The 20,591-nt window shown below is 39.2% G+C and overlaps 1 protein-coding gene across 3 annotated transcripts in view; it reads left to right on the top strand.

Annotated features, from left to right (window-relative positions):
* The window catches only part of ATE1 (arginyltransferase 1), a 71,429-nt gene extending 52,598 nt beyond the window's left edge, over positions 1 to 18,831 (top strand). For all 3 annotated transcript variants that reach the window (XM_082285960.1, XM_082285959.1, XM_082285958.1), the window contains exon 12: positions 14,234 to 18,831. In XM_082285960.1, the coding sequence (XP_082142086.1) occupies positions 14,234 to 14,412 (179 nt within the window). In that variant the 3' untranslated portion in view covers positions 14,413 to 18,831. The remainder of the gene's footprint in view (positions 1 to 14,233) is intronic.
* The last annotated feature ends 1,760 nt before the right edge of the window (positions 18,832 to 20,591 follow it).

The raw sequence follows: 20,591 nt of genomic DNA, 5'->3' as shown, positions 1-20,591 counted from the left end.
CGTGCAAGCAGAGGGGCAGCATCTTCTGGATGGTGTGAAATCCCTGTGGCATAGCAGGCGTTTGGAAACCACAGGAAACAAAGCTTTGAGTCGTTATCAGCACAGAATATCTCGCTCCAGACACTGCTGGAACTGTGACTTGTGTCCTGTGGTTTAAGGAAATTAAAACATAGCTGCACATTGAGATGCTCTGGGCCTGCTGGGAGCTTGTAGGCATCGGGGGTTTGAGTTGCTGCTCAAAGGAAGCCATTTCTCACCAGTGAAATCAGTTCCCTTCCTCATTCTTTATGTTCTCCAACAGTCACTAATACAAGTTTAATGATGTTACAGTGAATTTTAAAAAGCAATACAAATGATTGTGTGCTTTATTCCTCTTGAATCAGCTTTCTATAGCACTGTCCATAATTATGTTGGTTAAGTAGGGCATGATTTATCAGGAGTGGGACTTCCAACGTTGAAACCAAGAGCAATAACCAGATCCAATAAACAATTGGGAGAAATGATGTGACTTTCATTGCTGCTTGGGGCAGTGAAGCAGTCACTGGCAATGGTCATCTTCTAATACTGTGTGTAATGTCAGAAAATTTCAGAAATACCATTTCATACTAACTTTTTCATAATTAGTATGAGACATAACTCATGGGTTCATAATTTTCCTGAGTTTTTGAACATGTTTTCCCTCCTTTAGAAAAAAAAAAAAAAAATCTAAAAATTTATTAGGTAAATTTACCCATTTCCAGTTCAGGAGAGTGTGTTATGTGCTTTGACCTTTCAAACCTCTGTAATATGGAAAGGATTTTTGAGTATTCATACACATTACATTGCAGAGCTCCTTCCTAAATAAGATTTATTTTTACTGTTCTGGAATAAAAATAAAAAGATGCTCATAAAAAGAGGGGATTTTTTTCTTAAGTGTAAGAAAATATTAATTTATATAACTCATGTCTTGAAACGGATCCTTCATTTTTGTTGTCTGTTCACTTTGAAAAATGTAGACGACCTGGCATCATCTTATAAATGAGAGAGATTTATGAAGATTCTGATATTACTAACCAGTGGCCAGGCATTTATTCAGAACTAAGTAAGTAGTTAGTGAGGTGGTACACTAACAGAGGGTTTGAATACTGATGCAATCTGGAAATGGAGATAGTGCTAAACTTCATTTCATGGCCATTAGCTGTAAGTACAGATGGAGATATGCTAAAGAAAGACAAAGTTAATTAAAAGGTTGCTCTGCAGTCAGTGACTTTGATAACACATCAAGCTGATGAGCAGAAGTCAGTCACATGATAGCATTTGCTGAAATATTCCTGGGCACTCATTAGCTTCCTCCTCCCAAACTGCTCCTCAGGGTTTTACTCCATTGGTAACTTCACTAGCAGCCTTACCCATGAAACAAGAGCAGTATGGAAAGAATTATAAATAATTTACTGATATCCTGGCAATATTCTTATCCTTCCAGTTTCTATTTTCTAGACTAACTCAGTGGCATGTCTTCTCTCTTTCTAACATCTCTTGAGGTTTTCAGTTTGTTGCTCCTGGGAGAAGTCTGTGAAAAATGTCTTCATGAAGCAAAATTTTTATGAAAATCTACTTTTGGGATGGTAATTAAGTTAGTGAGAAACTTCAAATCTTTCTTTCTATCAGTGCTGGACTGCCAAGACCTTTAAAAAGAAACTTCAGATGAGGACAGATACAATCCCATTCTAAGAGTGGTGGCTTCAAAACCTTCATAGTTACATGACTGTGTCACATAATTCGGGGTGTACGTGGTGCCAGCCAGGGTGAACATGGGGCAGTTACCCAAGTGAAAAAGCTTTATCCAAACTTTTAGGCATGGCCCACAGCAATCCCAGTGGTGGAAGCTGCTTCCCACCTTCCTGTGTCTGCAGAAGCTGTGTGAGCAGAGCTTTAGAGCTGCACTTCAAAAGGACTTCAGTGCTTTTTCTGTCTTAACCATTTCATTTGCTGAAGTTGATAAATTGGCTAAGCTAATACACATCTGTTCAACTTCCTGCAGATCTAATAATAGAGTGAAATCAAAATGGCATTGAATGGAATACATTAATTAAAATGAAAGTATTTTCTTCAGTGTTGAAAAATTGCACATAACAAAGGCATAACAGAGGCTCCTCTGCCTTTGCTTTGTGTGTTCTTGGAGACAAGACACTCTTTGCTCCAGAGGATATGGTTAACACAAACCATGATGGATGCAAAAGGGTGGGATAAAGAGAGAAAGAGGCACTTCTGGGTTTCCTGGTCAATTATAGTAGTAGACTAAATTATAGTCTATTAATAGACTAAATAGTATTAGACTAAACTGACCCTTTTGTAAACATCACTGTGAAGGAGAGTTTCAAAGAGAGGGATCTAAGGAAGTATCTTAGGTGTCTTTCAGAGTTTATGGAGAAATCTTTTGCAGTATGAGAGTTGAAGGAGAAATTAAGAATATGGAGACACAAAGCAGTTTCCTTCAAAAGAAATAAATTTGTCTGGGATAAGATCCTATAGTCAGAGGTAGAACTTTGCTGCCTGCAGGTGCTAGGAATGAAGATGGAGTGAAGCAGTGGAAGCTTTAGAAGTGGGGATCTCTGATGTGATCAGGGTTTGGGCAGCTGGCAGAGATGTGGTTGGAAGACAGGGAAAGAATTTTCCAGTAGTTCATGGAGGTAGAACAAGGAGAAGGAGGACTTGACAAGAGCAAGCTGTAAAAATAAGTGGTGGTAGGATTCAAACTTGAGCATCTTGGTAGATATTTGTAGCCGTGAATAAGAGGCTGTTATTTGGATACACCATCTAAAGAGATTACAAAGCCAAATGATTCAGCAACCACCTTCCACTCTCTGTTCTTGCTGCAGAGCAGACTTTGCATCTGCCACCTCTGCACAGCAGAAAAGGCCTTTCTTCTTCCAGCAGAGTGGAAGTCCTTAGAATAACTCAGGCTTCAGACTGTTTCCAGCTGGTGTGAGCCTAAGTGATGATAGGCAATGGAATCCAGAGGAGATGATTTGTCTGTTCTGGGCTTTCCAGTGATCAGGCTGTGGCTGCCCAGGAGCTGGGCAAGGCTGTGCTTGCACAAAGGACAGATGTAGAAATCCAAAAAGCCTTTAAAATTGCCTCGTGCTCACATGTAAGCCTTAACCATCAGAATAAAGCAAAACATAGACCCAAAACAACACTAAAATCAGTGCCTGAGCTTCCCTTCTCGGGAGAAAGTCCTGGGACACTACACAAAGCTATGGAGAGGTCAGAAAACTCTCCCTTCACACTCACAAGAATCACACTAAAAAACCCATTCCATGTAACACCTCATAGCAGATCACTAGTTTTTGACTTACTGAACTAAAGAAAATTACTTCAGATTTCCAGTCTTTCTCTGTGGTAATCCTATAACTTTTCATTACAAGCTTTTACCAGATTTTTTTAAACTTATAGGAATATAAGCTGAAAAAACTGTTTCTTTAGAAATACATCTTTCAATATATTTTTTATTTATGCTGCTGCTCATAGTAAGCTAGAGTAGTAAAATGCAAACAACAATCCCAGTATTTAACAACTTCTGAATCCTCTTAGTAGTGATTGCATTATGTATCTTAATGCTCCTTGCAAGAAACTGAGTGTTATTAGTTCTAGTAAATAAAACTTAAATAAAACCAGAAATCTACAGGCATGTGCAGTTATACAAAACTCTGTTTATTTTAAATATATGTTTTTGTGCATAATGCTTCCACTAGAAAAATAATTTGTCACAATTATTTCAATAACTATCATTTCTAATGTTGTGTTTTTAAAACATTTTATTTTATATACAATTTAGTGCACTTTGTTGTTAAAGAGTAATTCAAACGTTTTATATTTATTGTGTTTGCGAACACAAGTATTTTGTTGACTTTTTTTTTCCCATCCAGTACAGAGAGTGTTTAATTTTACAGTATATTTTAAAAAATTAATAAATTAGTGTGATACTGCTCTTGATCCTCCTCCTGCTTTGAGCACAAAAGCCATGATCACATATTTATGTCCTGAAAGTGAACTGTGGTTGCCATTTGGTCCCGTCTCAGAGTTCACATCCCTGGCAAAGGGCTGTATCCGTGTAGGATGGACGTAGGCAGAGGGATTTGGATGTGGGCAGAGGGATTAATGCAAAGGCCAGGATATGTTAATGTTTGTAAGGGTGGTGTGATGCAGATTAATGTTTACAAGGATAAATGCACTGAACTTCTTGAGACGATGAAAATGTGGTCGCAAAACTATCACAGATGGAAAACATTAAACCAATTGTTTAGAACTGTGCAATCATCTGATTTGGGAGAAATTGCTGCTTTGTTTTAAAACAACTGCTGCTTATAGGTTTATTTTTTAAGGTAGTGTTGTGTACTTCAGAGAGTTCAGAAACAGTTTAAATAAACTGAGAGATCATGAACTAAAGTCTTCTAAAGAGGTAACTTTCCACTATTATCAGAGCCATAGGTAATAAATTTGTGTTCTGTAACCAAGAAAAAGACAGATATACCACTTCTTTCTAGCAGCTCCTCTAGAGGAGACATCTTGCAAGTTTCTCTCTGTTTCTCATTAAGTTATTGAAGACTTAGAGCCATCAGAATGCATATTTCTAAATCCAGCGTGATCCTTGACTGTACAAGATGTTTAAACAATGAAGATAATGCCAATAAGGTGTAGCCAGGCACATTTTCCCCTCCCTTTTTAGTATGTTTGGATTAAATTGAAATGACTGGGGCGTGGGGTTTTAGCCTCATATGCAGTGCTTCTGTAATAAAAAGGAAATGTTATTCTCTTAATTTGTGGGTTCTAAGCAACAGCCATGGAATAAATTGGTGTGTGGGTTAGTAAAAGCAAACTTTAATAAATATTTGTGATTTAAAAGTTTGTATTTATTGATATTCTAAATATATCTGCTTATAACATACATGTAGCAGACTAAACCAGTGCCCCTCAACTGACCCAGTGTCTGACATCTGGTGTGGTTCATGAAACCTGTGGCTTGGACTGGAAAATTCACAAAAATATGTGTTAATCCAAGATGACCATCATAGAGATCATGAAAAAAATGGATGTGTTTTGAAATAACTTTTTTTTTTTTTTTGAGGATTTTGCTTGAAAAATGAAGCTATCTTGGCATACTTCACTTCTCTTCGCATTGAAGAGATGACTCTTAGATGGGTTTATGCTCAAGATACTCTTTCACCTTTTGAATGTTGTGATATTTGATTTTCTAGCAGAATAATTCTGCTTTTTTTTTTTTTTTTTCCTTTTTGGTGAAGATTCAGGGGAATGTGGGGAAGGGCAAGGATTGCCAAGTCTTGTAGGAATCATTTTCCATGCTCAGAAGGTGTTAAGAGCACAAGAGCAGGAATTAAAAGTTCAGTAATGTGGGACAAGTAGAGCGATCATGCAGATTTTATTTCATGCTGAGGACAATGAGCATGTGGGACTGGTTTCCAAATGTGATAAAAGTTAACAGCTGTAATTAGGCACAGGCACAGAGCAGCCATGGAAGGGACACCACAGGCATGTGCTGAGCCACACTCCAACATCCACCAGGGAAACCTGTGCCAGGGTCAGACCTTCTGGAATGATCCTCGTTCACTCCCTGCTCTGCTGACATCATCTCAGCTCCTCACGTAGAACATAATTGATTCCATGTTTTAATTACTTTAGCCAGCAAATTGATCGCTGTAATCTGATTTATTTAGCTGATAAGCTACTGCCAATTGCTTCAGTTTTTCCTATTCTGTGGAAATGTTTGCATTTGTAATTCTCAGCTTGACTCTCATCTCTGGTTCTTTTCTTCCTCACATATCAGTCTTAATGAGGACTTTGCCCTTCTTTCTGGAAGATCCTCTTGGTACTTTCTGCCACGTTCACTTCTATGCAGTTCAAATATTTTAATAAATAGTATTTAACTCTTGCTGCTTCAGATTTTTTTTCCTGTTTTCTTCCCATTGTTTTGGAGCTGTAACTCCTTAAAGCATAACCTCTGACTTTTTGTCTTTTGTACTGGCATTTCATAGAAGAATGGTATCATGGAATGGTTTGGGTTGGAACAGATCTGAAAGCCCATCCAGTGCCACCCCTGCCATGGGCAGGGACACCTTCCACTATCCCAGATTCTTCCAAGCCCTGTCCAACCTGGCCTTGGACACTTCCAGGGATCCAGGGGCAGCCACAGCTTCTCTGGGCACCCTGTGCCAGGGCCTGCCCACCCTCACAGGGAACAATTCCTTCCCAAAATCTCATGTACATCCAACCATCCTGCAGCTTTAAGCCATTCCCCCTTGTCCTGTCATCTCCACCACTGTCACCATCCCTAATCTTTCCCATGTAAGGTGCATTACTATTTTCAACCATTAATTCACTGATTTAATAATGTGTTTGATGTTTCTGTCCCACCAGTAGCAGAGTCACTTCTGATTATGTTCCTGAGATGACAGTTCCCTTGCTAAAGGCTCTTCAAAGATATCTGTGCAGTTTTTGTTTCCTGTTAGCCAGCAACTTAGAGTTGCTTTCATGTGCTGTTTCCACGTGCTTGTTGGATTTTAACCATGATTTCCCCTTCTGTCTCTGAAGAGAAATGAATAACTCAAAATGCAGAACATTCATCTGTTGTTCTAAATAACTGGGATACTTCAAGGAACAGGAAAGCTCAGCTAACAAAGGTTCTGAGAAGTGTGGAGGACACACACTGATGCAGCAGAAAGCTTGGTCAGGCTCCCCAGTGCTGACTCAGAGCAAATAAAATTCCCCAGAATCAGAGCTGGGTGTTAGAAATGCCTGTGGGGTCCACCAGAAATGAGTCAGGTCATGAATGAGCCTGTAAAGCTTTGACTCTGCTAGTTCTGATCTGCAAATCTGCCTTGTGCAGACTGCTGAGGGCCTGGAGGCTGCAGTCAGGGAACCTGGGGTAGGGAGAGCGTGCACAGGAATGAGAGAGAATCGCAGAACATCTCACAGGGCCCCTTCCTTCAAAACAGAGCTGTACCTGCTGTGGTTCTGCTTCTGGCCCTTGTCTGCACAGTGTACTTAAGCTGAAGGCTGCAAGTTGATTAGATAAGCAAAAAGGGTAGTTAAAAAGGAAAAAAAAACCAAGAAAAAGAAGCCCCAAAGTGCCCTGGGTGTGCAGTTAATATTCTTCATTGGCAGTTCACATTCTCTTTTCTTGTATCTGAAGTCATCAAGAATAGTGTTAGAGATTCAACTTCTTTTGATGTGACAACTTCCTTTTGTCCTCTGGAAGAACATCTGAAAGTAAAAAAGTTATCTTTGTCAACTTGCCATCAACTAGATTATATTCCTTTTTTTTTTTTTTTTGTCATAGTATTTTGACTTTGGAGGCACTGGATACTGTTTTCACATGGGAAGTGTTCAGTCTCATTTAACTAACATTTTCCCTGGTATTAATAGGATTTCTTGCACTGCATTCCTAAAAAGCAAGTCGTTGGAGGAACATCATTATCACTCCTTGACAGGACAAGAGGAAACGGCCCCAAGATGAGCCAAGGGAAGTTCAGGTTGGATATTAGGAGAAGTTTCTTCATGGAAAGGGTTGTCCAGCACTGAAACAGCTGCCCAGGGCAATGCTGGAGTCACAATCCCTGGAGGGATTTAAAAACTGTGTGGATGTGGCATTTGGGAACATGGATTAGTGGTGGGATTGGCAGTGCTGGGGGAATGGATGGACTTGATGGTCTTAGAGTGCTTTTCCAGCTTGAATGATTCTGTCATTCTATGATTTAAATCTTGCCCTTCAGTAGCCATTTCCCAGTCACCTTTTTTCAGGATAATATATTGAGGTAGGCTACAATAATTGCATTCTATGAGAGCTCCTCAAATAAACTGGGAATTTTATAGATACTGTTTTATGTGCATCTCTTCCAAACGTGTCCAGTTGGATTTTAGTGCTGGGCAGCACAGTCAGGGATTGTTTCCAGGTAAGGCAGAAGCCGTGAATTGCAGCTGAGCCCCCGAGCTGCTGTGAGTTGCTGCATTGACAGGAAATGTTTTCCACTGGCCCCTGCTGATGTTTACTCCAGGAATAACGGGAGTCCCAGCACAATGAGTTATTGTTTCCGCGGCGCAGCGGGGCGAGCGCGTTCCGCCGCGCGATCCGGCTGCTGCTCCTCGGCCTGGAGCTGCACATCACAAACCAGTTGTAGGAGTCCAGGCACAAAGCCCAAAGCTTTGGGTTGGAAGATGCCTTCAGGATTTCCCCTCGTTGCCACTTCCTGTCTTTGCCCGTTTTAAGGATCCCCATACCTGTAAAACTGCAATTCTCCTGTTTTAAGGGTCATCGGTAAAGTTTTGATCAAGGTGCCTTTTTCCACTTACAAACATGTTCTTTTTGAACAGTGGTTTCAAAAGTTCCCTTTTTTTGTTAGAGTAACTGCAAAGATTTGGCTGATTGAGAATATCCTGAGCATTTCACTGTACTTCCTTTGTGACTTGTGCTTTCTGGTTTTAATTAAGAATTCTTTTCGTTGAATTTTTGTGTGTTGTTGTTTATGCTTCATTTTAACTGTACTCTTATTTTGGTTTGAGTTAGTATTTTTGTACCCCAAGGCATAGGGGTCTTTAATATTCCTTAATGTATGAGTCTAGTTTGAAAGAAGCAATATGAGAAAAAGCATATTTCAGCTCACTGTTTTATATAAATATGACTGTTCATGGGTATTGCTGATTGTCCCTTTTGTTTTAGAGGATGACATCCTATCCTATACTTTGCTGGTGAACAAAAGAAATTAAGCTTTAAATTGAGTAAGAAATGAGCTTAAATTTAAAGGCCAGAAAGATCTGGCTTCTGACTGCAGTGGAATAATTTTCGATTTCCAGTAATTAGTATCTCCTATGTTTCAGTCATAAAATTTGAAAAGTTAATGTGTTTCTTCCTTTTGCAGTTTCTTTGTTTTAAAATCATTGATCATTAACTGTGACAAGGTCATGTAAACCAGATGTAGCTTTTCTTTAAAAAAAATTCGACAAGGCTGTAGTGTTTCTCAGATAAATTAACATCACCATAGTGTAACCAGCAAGGGATGGTGCTTCTTTTCATCATTTTTACACCTAAGTTTGAAGGCTTGAGTATCATGGAACTTTTAATCTCCCTGTAAACTGAATTTTTAATTTTTTTTTCTTTGATCATAAAAATGGTAACATTCTGTTCATCTTTAAAAACTATGCAAATCCTAACTGCTTCAAAATTGAAAATTAAAAACCACAAGCAACAGGAAACAAAATCAAAACTCCAGCACATCCATGGGCTGGAAATGCAGCAGTTGTCAAGTGTTTATCTTCATACTTCTTGTTCTGTGGATTTAATGCTTAGAGGTAAAAATAATTCTTTTGAGAATCCATTTTTAAGCAAAATGAAAACTTAATTTATAATGTGAGTTTCCTTCAGTGTCTGCTTTCAAAGTGAATCACAGGTTTCAGTTAATGGCACAGGTTTAAACATTTTAATTTTTGAATTAGGGTTGGTTCTTTGCCTTTTCTTTTCTTTCTTTCACTGTTTTATCCTGCTATAGTAGGGGAAAAAAATCCAGGTTCTCTATGTAGTATGGATGCAGAATTACGAAGTGAAGAGGGCCAAATGCTTTCATTATTCCAGGGAGTTGAAGGAGCAAATAAAGAAACTGAAACTTATGATCAAAACCAGCAACATTTCAGAGTTTAGCAGGAGTTCCACATTTCTTTTTGTGAGTTAGAAATGCCAGTCCTCAGTAAGGCTTCTTACTAATTCTGAGTCCATTCTGAGTACAGAAAATGTAAGAAATATTTTCCTGTGACTAATGTGGGTTGTTTTGGAAATTGGCAGTTGTCCTTTCTCCTATTTAGAAAATAGGAAAGTCAATAAATTTGTCACTTTGCTTTTAATTATTTCTTCACTTGTTTTCCTGTAAATGGAAAAAAGCACTTCAAAAAAAAAAGTTAGATTGCTTCCATCTCTAGACTGTACCCCTGAAAAATTTAAAAATGTCATTTTTGTGAGGCGTCTCTCCAAGGGGAGGAGGGAAGAGGTACCATGGCTCTGAAGAGGAGCAGTACAGGATGCTGCAGCTCAGGCTGCCCTTCCTCATTACTGTTGATCAAAACCAGCTTGGCCCAACAGCCACCACCAAAAAGCTGATTTAGTATAATTTGCTACAGAAACCTTTGAGCCATCACCGTTTTTTCAGCGTGGTGTTGGCTCCCAGGCTCTTGCAGAGCTCACTCTCCACTCTCCAAGGCTCCCTTGTCCAGCTTTGCATGTGCTTACCCAGCTTTCTGACCAGATGGAGCTGGTTTTCACTTCAGATTATATTAGGTAGTAATAATAAAGGTTAATGCACTTGAAGAATAAAAATATTTGGATGTGTGCTTCCCAAAATAATGTTAGAAAAATGCTAATCCACCCCTGAGCTGTAAGAAAAAAATCCAGACCATGAAATTCTGGATTTCTCTGAAAAAGCACACTGCTGTCCACCTTGCTGTTGCTGTGAATAAAAAAGGTGAAATCACTCCTCCTTATTTCGTGCTGGCATTTCAGCAGGAATGCATATCAGCGTTTGAAAATGATGTTTTGGTTTCAGGAGGGAGCTTGTAGTTTTAGGGGGAAGTTGATTTGGGTTGTGCAAAGAAATAAGGACTGGATTGTACAGGAGTTTGTCAGGCTTCCTGCTCATCACGTTCCTCCTTATCCCTGGAGTGTAAAAGCCTTTTTTTGGGGTGAGTGCAGGCTGAGGCTGCCTTTGAGCACTTTTGGTGAAGGTGGATGTGTGAGCTGGGTCAGGAACCCAGACCAGTGCCTGCCAAGCCATGCCATTGCATGGAGAGGCTTTGGATCACTCCTACTCCTTGCTTTGTTTCCTGCTGGTACTTAGCAACATACCTGATATGCTTTGTGTTTTCAGAAAGGAAATCCTCCATGTGTGAATTCCATTTAACAGTGGTATGGGGCTGGGAACAGAACATTTTAACACCTCTGTGCAGTCTTTATGGGGTCAAGGTGGCAAGGTTGAATTATGAGTGAAATCTCTCCTATATTCAAATTTCAATAGACAACTGCAGCATAAATAATTCGCTGCTTTAGGAGTACAGAGGAGAAAAGAAAGAAGTGACAGGTAATTCATTCAACAAGAATTCACCTGTATTTTTAGCTCTGAGACTTACAGGATAATATTTCTGTTTTCAGTTGGCAGCTGCAGTTGCCCAGTTTCCTAAGATTACAGGAACTTCCAATCTATATAATTGATTGCTCTGTATTTTGTGTATCTAACATCCAGACTATATTGATAGATGTAACTGAATTAATGGATGAAACCTTGTATGTTTTTTATGTCAAATGACAGTGTCTCTTCTGTAGACTACAATAAATCAACAGCTCAGGAGGTGAAAAATGAGAAGATGTGAGGAGGAAAAAATAAGCCCTTTTAAAAAACTTTTTAGTGGTAAAAGTACTGCATTCAGTAATTACAGTAATGACTAAAATTGCCCTAACACACTGTTCCACTATCTGATCAGTCAGGGTCTTTCCAGAAATGGAAGTCACTAAATAAAATTTCTTTACTAAAGCTTGGAAATATAGGATGGCTTTTTCTTATTTGCAGCAAGGAACTTTATTTAATAAAGCATTTGGTCTCATTCTGGACTGTGATTGCTGCTGTATCCCAGCATCAGCCACATGGGGAAGGCCTGTTAGAATTCGACTGGCATCATCTTGAATAGAAAGCAAATTTTACCACGTGCCACTCAACAGGAGCAGATACTTAATTTTTCTTACTGGGAGAGTAATTTCTTTGTTAAAGTTTTCCAGAGCCCAATCTGCTTTTATTTTCCACCAAATTATCTTAAATTTATTCTGCTTATGTTTAAATTGTGTTTAAAGGGAATAGTTTCCTGAATTACTATGGTGTTGCCTTCAGACTAGAAGCAACTGAAAGGTGGTTGAGTTTTGACTTTCAGATTTGTTATGATGGTGACACAAGTTCCTATTTGCCTTGTCTAAAAGCTTAACTATGTACCTGAGATTATTTTACTTACACTTAAGATCTCAGTAAAAGGTTTCTTTTTCAGATAGTTTAAATTACATACATTTAAGTACCTTTACAGAAAGTTATTTTTGCTATTAAAGCTTTTATTTTGAGGGGAGTCAGTGGAAGAACAGGTAATCATTGTAGAAATGTGGAATGTTATTTTTCATGGCAAGGAGGCAACGAGGAAAAGTGGAGTAAGGGCACAAATGCTGAGCAGCAAGAACAGAGTTCAGCTGAGCCAGGAAGGCTGCAGTGAAACCAAAGGTACAGTAGCTTTAGTCACTCAAAGAAATCAAATCTGGGGCCAGCAGCACTGCAAGCCAGAGGATGAACTCACCCAGAGTATCAGGCTTTGGGAGTGTTTGAAATCAATGAGTATCAAACAGTGAGTAGGGAACAGCTCTAAAGTGCTTTTGGCACAGAGCTTTGAGGGCTCAGCTTGGCCTAAATCCCCCTCGGGGCACAGACTGAGAGTCAGCCTAGAGGTGCAGTAAATATAAACTTTCCAATTTAAGAAGTTAAAATAACTTTACACTTGTGTCACCTCCAGAAGCTAAACTTGCAAATTTTTTCCTTGGTAAACTCTCAGGAAGGAGGAGGATGTAACAGAAGAGGCAGAAGGGCTGGTAGTAAAACCAGCCTATTGGGATATCAGGGAGGTGTTGGCCACACATCAAAACCCTGATGGATTTCAAAGAGGGAGAGAAAGCCATAAAGTATTTTTGACTTGGTGTTTATCTAAAGCAATTGCCAACCATAATTAGTGGAGAGCACAATCTTAGCAAGTACTACTCAGATTTTCTTCCTTCAGACCATGTTTTCCTGGTTAAGTCTTAAGAAACACATTGTGCTTTCATGTCAGGAACCAAAACACAGATAAAAGTAATGAAGTAATTCCAAACTTGGTAAAGCAGCCTTCATTAAGTTTCACATACTACATTCAGGCAATCAGCAGAAAAAAATTTATAGGCCATTTCTGGATGAACGGGGGCAGATTCTTCAGAATGTCTTGCACAGAAAAGCATTTCATGATCTCCTTTGTCTTACAACATAAGGAAGCATTAATTAAAAGCAGAAAGAAGGTCCAAAAGTAAGTCTTTGCATAGTTTATGTCCCAAAATACTGGTGTTCCAGTAAGCATCTCTATTCCTACTGGAATTTATATGGTTCTATTCTCAATCTTATGTTTCAGATTCTGGGTTTACTCTTGGTGACTTTTTGAACCTAAAGTTCAGAAAAGTCCAAGATTTCTTTTCCTACTGTTTTGTAATAATTTTATTAATTTATCCTGCAGTGGCCTCAGATGTGTGACACGTTCCCTGAGTTTCTATAAAGGGTTTTCTAGCACTGTAGAGCAAATTTTTCTGACACACAGCAGCTATATAACATTATTATTCAGCAGTAGGAGCATCAATGGGATCCATAAAAATAAGGAAGTTTTAACTTGTTCAGCAACACTCTTATGTGTATGATTCTGGATAAATTAAGTCACAAGGTGACTTAATGTGAAGGTAACAAGGTTTAACTGTGGTGTGTGTATCTTTGAAGAGGAATTGTGTTGTACCCACCCAGGGAGTGCTTACACTGCTCACCCTGTTCTGCAGAGCTCAGGGATCAGACTTGAAGTAGGGACATGTAACTCCTAGAATGAAACTCAGAAACCACTATGAATGAGGGAAAAACAGATTGGGGCTGGAAGGCCAGGGAATTTCACCTGGGAAGGTGGTTTATTGCCTGGTGCCTTAGCTAAGGAAACAGCCTGGAGGGTTCTTGCTGGTTTAAATACATTTGTTCCAGTTGGTGCTGGTGGGTTTTGCAAGGGGTGCAGTAATGACAAGTCTCTCCTGGTCGGTTCTGTTAGAGTCTTTCCCAGATAGAGTTTGACTTCTGGCTCTAGGAGCATTAAATGAATGTGAATTTTTAAATACAGCTGTAGAGGTGTTTTTAGGAATGCCATCCATCACCATTAGAAATGTGTGATGCACAATTTACCTTTTCACTCATTGTGAACACAGTTCCTTTGCAGGCTGGGTTTTGTTTCCAGCCACGATTCAAGAACGCTCTGCAGCTCAGCTCTGCTTCCATCTGCAGATGACTTTCCTCACTTCATGTGGTTTTCATTATGCATACTGGAGTTAGTGGCATAAATTAAGGTGATGTGGACACTATAAATGACTGGTTTTTGTGTTCTCTGATTGCCTCTGCAGTCGATGAAGGTCGCCTGAAGGAGCTGGGCAGGGTGAGAGTGCTCCACAAGAGAACCGTGATGCCTTACAACGTGTACAAGAAGAGGAGGAAGGGGCCAAGTGACGAAGCCAGTGTTCAGCAATATGCAAGTCTGGTGGGACAGACGTGTTCAGAGAGAATGCTGTTGTTCAGGAGTTGAGAGCCCCTGCAATGGCATTTCAATGGCGCCACATTTCATTGCACTGCCACTGGATGATCTGTACCATAGTCGTGTGCTGGTGTGCCCACTCAGACAGGCTGAAGCACAGGTGTATAGCCAGGCTTATGTCAATACATGATACTGTGTGTAAAGGCCAGCTCCAATAAATCTTACAGTACAGCAAGGCTTTAGCAATATAAGTTTAGAGAAACACGCTTGCAGTATATTTTAATTAAGTAGTTCTAGCCTTTCTATGCATTTTGAATAATTCTAAGTATCTAAGCAAAATGAAAAACAGGTGTCTTTTTTTTTTTTTTTTGCAGTAGAGACGAAGGTTGACTAAATCTAGATTAACAATCATTAAATTACAGATGTTTTCAAATAGCACCTTGGGTATCTGTCATTAAAAATTGCTGTAAAATTCATGCTCGCATTTGTACACTCCTAAAATCTTGCAAGAGAACTGAACCCTGCTCTTACCTTCTGGCATGATACAATTTTATTTCAGCAGTATGGTTAGAAAACAGGAAGAAATTACTTTCACTGCCCATTCTTCATTAGTTTAAAGCAGCAAGTCAGTGTCAGAGGTCCTAGTGAGTGTAGGAGTTCGTGGTAGGTTCTCAGTGGCAGGGGATGCAATGCTTTGGAAAACTTTCCCCTTCAGAGAAGAAGCAGAACAGTTGCACTATAAATATACCAAAGATATGCAGCCAAGTGGCACAGTGGTTTTTGGTATAAGCCTTATCCTTTGTCTAACAAGAGTGGGTATTTCCATGCACATGGCTCATGTGAAATAGAGCTCGGAAGGTTTATCCTGGAGCTCTCAGTACACATTTCAGAACTATGCTAACAAAAAAAAGACATAAGGTACCACTGCTGGGTTTTGTTGAAGGTGCTTTTTTTCTGCAGAATTTTACAGGAAGACTTAAATATCATATTCCTGCTTTTTTTACTGACTGTTTTGTTTCTGGTGCAGCAGCTCACAGGTTACCATCTTTAATAACATTTTAGTAAATACTTCTGTTGGAAACACAGGAAGTTGTGATCCTTTATGAAAGCACTTTATTATCTCTATCTATTATATGAACGTTGTCTGTGTCCCTATCAAGTCATACAAGTTGTAGGAATTTGGGGAAATAACACTGTTGTATAATTCAGTAATGTATTACAACATTGTAACATTACCAATGCATTTGTGTTTCTTATCTCCTTGGATAACAGGGGCTGGTATTTACCTTGAATCAACTTGGAGTTTCCTGTTAGCCTTTGAACAAAGATTCTCATTCAAGGATATATGGGTGGTTTTCCCCCAGAAAGGAAACAAATTCAGTTTTACCTTCTGAGGGTTACATCTCCTATCATTCATGGGTTCATTGATTTAATTTTAAACACTTGGCCAATATTATTAATCATTAATTTTAATGTGGAGCAGATGTAAGAACTTGGGGAATCAAGTGCAATGCAGATTTAACTTTGTTTTTTCATATCTGTTTGATATGAAATTACTGCAATATTGTACTATTATTGATAGAGAGCACAGCTTCAACAGCAACTTTAAAAAGTCATTTTATGTTTTACTAATTGGGCTGTATAGTATTGATCTACTCCCAGTCTGCAACAGAAGTGGTCATTCATGTCAGCATCATATCTGGTGTGTGTTTATCTGTTGCCTGGTACTGAGAAGTTTCTTTGCACTGTACCTTCTAGTTTGCCCATGCCTTACCTCACCCTGCTGCCATGGGGAGAACCACTAAATAATCCTTGTGAAGATTATTATGAAGGGTTCCTTTTTGTGGAGAAAATGCATGTACCCCTCTGTCCAACAGTGTAACATTTTCTGCCCACATGACATGCTGAAAAGTGGTGATGCCCATATGGCTTGCAACCAAAATAGACGAGAAAAACTTTATGTGATATAAAATCAGTTAACAGGCACTGAGGAATTTCACTATGAATTGCAAAACCTTAAAGGTTATCAAAGCCATTTAAGGATGGCCTTGCTGAGCTCCTGGAGAAGTTAAAGTTTCTGTTAAATTTCAAGGGAGCAGACTTAATGTCCCCACTGAGAGTTCCTGGAGAGCTCCATCTCCTTGTGCCCGTATTTGTTACTGATATGCCTTGGATTAGACTTTTATCTGATGCTCTGTTTCTCTTGGGGAGCTGTTAAGGACTGCAGTTAAAGGAAAGTGAGAGAAGTATAAACCTGAAAACTGAGCACAGCTTGAAGTTGTCCTTAGTGTGAGCACTCGAGGTAAATGACCATTTCCTGTGAGGCTGAAATGGTGCTTTCACTTTCTGACCTCCACTGGGGCTGCAGCACCACGGCAGACTGGGCTCCTGGCTCTTACTCAACTCAAATATGGATTTATATTAAAATGCAAAACCAGGCAACGCTGAGATTAACTCAAAGACTGAGTTCATCTGATGTGGTTTGCTGAGATCTGACTCAGTGTTATTTTTGAAGGAAACTGGTGCAGTATTTTTGTGGACTGATACCTCTATCCCTGTTTTTAGAAGGGGGACAGACACTGAGGATGAAGTTCTGTAAATTTTGCCTGTGACTTCAGTGGAGCTGAAAATTCACCACTATTACAGTTTTGTTTAATATATTGTCATAGACAATTACTGAATTTAGAGATATTTAACTTAGCACAAACTATTTTATAAGTTTTTTTTTAGTGTAGCTAGTTTGTGAGAGTCAATCCCCAATGTAAGGTTGCCTTGTTCTGTCATCTGTTGATAAATGAGCATAAGATGGTGGTAAGAGAATGCAGAGTTGTGACCAGTGCTAAAAAAATGCCATTTTTTTGTTTTAATTGGAAAGAAATGAGAAGCTTACACATTTCCAGCATCAATACATGTCAGTAAATGCAAAAGAACCCGCATGTTGAGTTTGTAATTGCTTTTTAGCAGGCCTGTTTGACTTGCAAGTGTAGAAAATAAAGTTATTTCCAGTCTCTGTGAATTATTATAAGAAATAATAGCTCTGAATGTGATTTCTGCCTTTGGTTGTAGGAATTAGGAATTTCATTATCCTGGAGATTGACCAAGTGTCCAGTGAACAGCAAAATCAAAGAATCCATCAAAGGGTAGCAGTGATTAGAAGGGGGACCTGCAAGTTTAAAATCATGTTCAACATACGTGACCTGTTTTGGAACTAAGTTTTAGTTCCAGCCAGGTTAATGAAGAGATTGTGTGAAATATAATTTATAATTAATTTCTGAGTAGAATAAAATAAAATAAAGAGACTTTTCACAAATGGAGACTAGACAGGAGTAGCTATTTATTTGAGTTCAGCTTGGTTGAACAAAAACCTGTCCGGAATTAGGGAGCCAAACCAGCAACACAGAAATTTGGATTGTATGCATAAAGATAACCAAACATTGCTTCATTTTCTGACTGAATGAGGCAGAATTCCAGCTAATTCTGGATTCCTGAACGAGACTTTTCTCAAAGCCCAGCACCACCGTGGCTTGAAATGTTGGTGGGACTTTTCTCTGTTCCATTGCTCCTGTGGAGTCTACATCCATCAATCTTTTTGAAGTTCTGTGAGTGTCTTTGCCAGGTGATCACTCTGAAGCTCCAGCCTGATCAGCCACATATTTCAGAATTCCTTCTCATCCTGGTTGTCCCAGATAATCCTCCAGACATGTATTAAGTGCTGTCCTGATCAGACTCTCCATCTCCACTCAAGCCTTAATGTCTCATCTTGCTCATTCTGTCCCAGCCCTGCTACAGGGACAGAAGAGCCTGCATTTGGAAGGGTGGAGGCAATTTTTAGGGCAGAAATCATCACTTTTCAGGGAATCATCAGCGTTTCCCAAAGCATTGTAGCCACATCTTGTACCCACTATATTTATAAAGCTGCACCTCCAGAGCCTCCTGTATGTAGTCCTAAATACTGAGTGTAAAAAAGCTGGATTACTTTTCCACTTGCCACATGGTTTGGGTTTTTTAAGTCAGTTAAAGTGATGGATCATAGGAGCAGATGTACAATAGTAACTCATCCTCAGTGTAGCTAGTTGTGCTCAGTGGGTTTCTAAATGAAAGTGTTCTAGAAATTAATCTACTATATGCATTTTATAGCACATTTAAAGCTCATCTCATGAGAGCTTTGTTTTCTAACAGCATTAAAATAAGAATGGAAATGAAATTAATTAACATATCTACCGAAGTACAGCATATATGAATGCTGGCTATATTAATACAGAACAATCTTAACTCTGAAAATGGCCTTACTGCTCATCTCAGACAAGTAGCAGCTCAGAAGCTTTCTGGCTGTATTCTTTCTGGTTATGTTTTACTGTTTTGATGTTTATTCATTTCCTTATTATAACTATTCCCATCAGATTTTTGTGCTTCCCATCAGTTATTTCCACTTCAGTTTTTGACACATAATACATGTGTCTGCCAAAAGTCCTGCTGAGAGATTGCTATCAGGACAAAAGAAAGTGTTGGAAAGTCTGTTAAGTAGTGAGAAGAGAGCAGAGTCCACAGGGACACTCAGTCTGCAACCTTTGTGCTGCAGAAAAAAGCAGGATTTATTTATAATTTAGTCTGCTGCAGGCTTAAATAAATGTGTCAGATTTCATTCATTTCCCTTTGTCTGTGACATCTGATTGTCATTGTGCAGGAAGAATCAATGGGGCATTGTGGAACAGAAAAATAAATTAAGGGCAGTGCACTGCATTTATGGCAGAAAGCTTGAGTTAAGGAATGAAATCACATGAATTTTGTTGGAATTCTCACTCCATGTCTGCAAAGAAAAAAGTGGAGGCTGCATGGGACTTTCAGAAAGTGTTTGTTGCTTCTCGCCTGTCTCCTCCAGGAGCAGAGCAAGGACACATCCACCACCCCAAGAGGATCCCTCACTGTGTGCATTCATCTCTAACAAAGCTCCTTGGACTGATTCTGTGCAGCAAATACGTAAATACTGAAAGTTCTTAATACCCTCTATCTAATTTTCATCCTTGTGGTTGCAAGTGGCCCTGGTTTGATTGGTCCTGCCTGTGCAGGGCCATCGCTGAGGTTCCTCTTTGCAGCAGCACCAGACCTTTTGGGGGACTGTTGCCAGCTCAGCCTGCTGTGTTTTTTGTAAATTGATCCCAATTACCTTTCCAAAATTTGTGGTTTTAAGATGATTTATTGAGCTTTCTTAAGTATTGCCCCACTGATCCACTTTTTTAGGGCAGTGCCCTAGTGCCAGCTGCTCCAGTAATTGAAGCAATAATTACTTCAGTGTTTCACATTGGCAAATAAATGTTACTGTTTCCAAATTACAGTCACTATCCTAACTGATTTTTCTGTTTAACACAGATCTCTATTTGCTGTGTATCTACCACACTTCAGTAAAATATGGTGGAGAACCAACCCTTACTGTCTCAGCAAACACAATTTTTCTCTCCTTAACTGCTCTGAACCTGCAACCACCAGATGGCATTTCCAGCCTGCGCAGGTCATTGTAGCATTAGTGTTATTTCTTGTCTGGGTATCCAAATTTTCTGAGTCTCTTTTATTTAACGTCTCACTCTGAGTTTAATTTTTTAGTCTGCGTTTAATTGGGGTCTACCAGAAAAAAAAAATAAAATTGTTGGGTGGGGTTGACAGAGTTCAGTGGTGTTTTTAGTTGACTGAAGCACAAATTTGTTAAAAGTCAGGATTAAAAGCTGTTTCAAGACAAATAATCTAGACTTTTGTAACACTGAATTTATTAGATATGTTATACTACCAGTATGTTACTGAAATCAAGATCCATAGGACAATTGCAGAGGGGTCAGCTGGCAGATTTACCAGTCCCAAAATGCTTTTGGTGCTGCTCCTTTCCTTGTTCCAACCAAACTGTGTGCAGCTGGAGCATTCATAATGTCTAATGTGCATTATTTTTCTGCTCTCTCCTTAATCCCTCTTTCATCCTTAACCTTACTTTGATACCAGGATTTCTTTCTCACCTGTGCAGGGAGTAAAATGATGTCGAAATAAAGTTTCTAGTAGTGAAATAAGAGGTCAGGAGACTGCAACACTTCATTGCCAAAGGCACTGCAACCCATTTGTTTTGTGAATATATTTGTCTCTGTTGCTCAAGGTGAAAGCAAAGGCACATCAGCTGAAAAAGCAAGGTTCCCAAATTTATTAATTATTTTTTTTCCAGACAAATACATTGTTGCAGTGCTCAGAAACGT

This window comes from Coloeus monedula (assembly GCF_965178545.1).
Source record: "Coloeus monedula genome assembly, chromosome: 8".
Lineage (NCBI taxonomy): Eukaryota > Metazoa > Chordata > Aves > Passeriformes > Corvidae > Coloeus > Coloeus monedula.
This window is presented reverse-complemented; position numbering and strand designations above follow the sequence as displayed.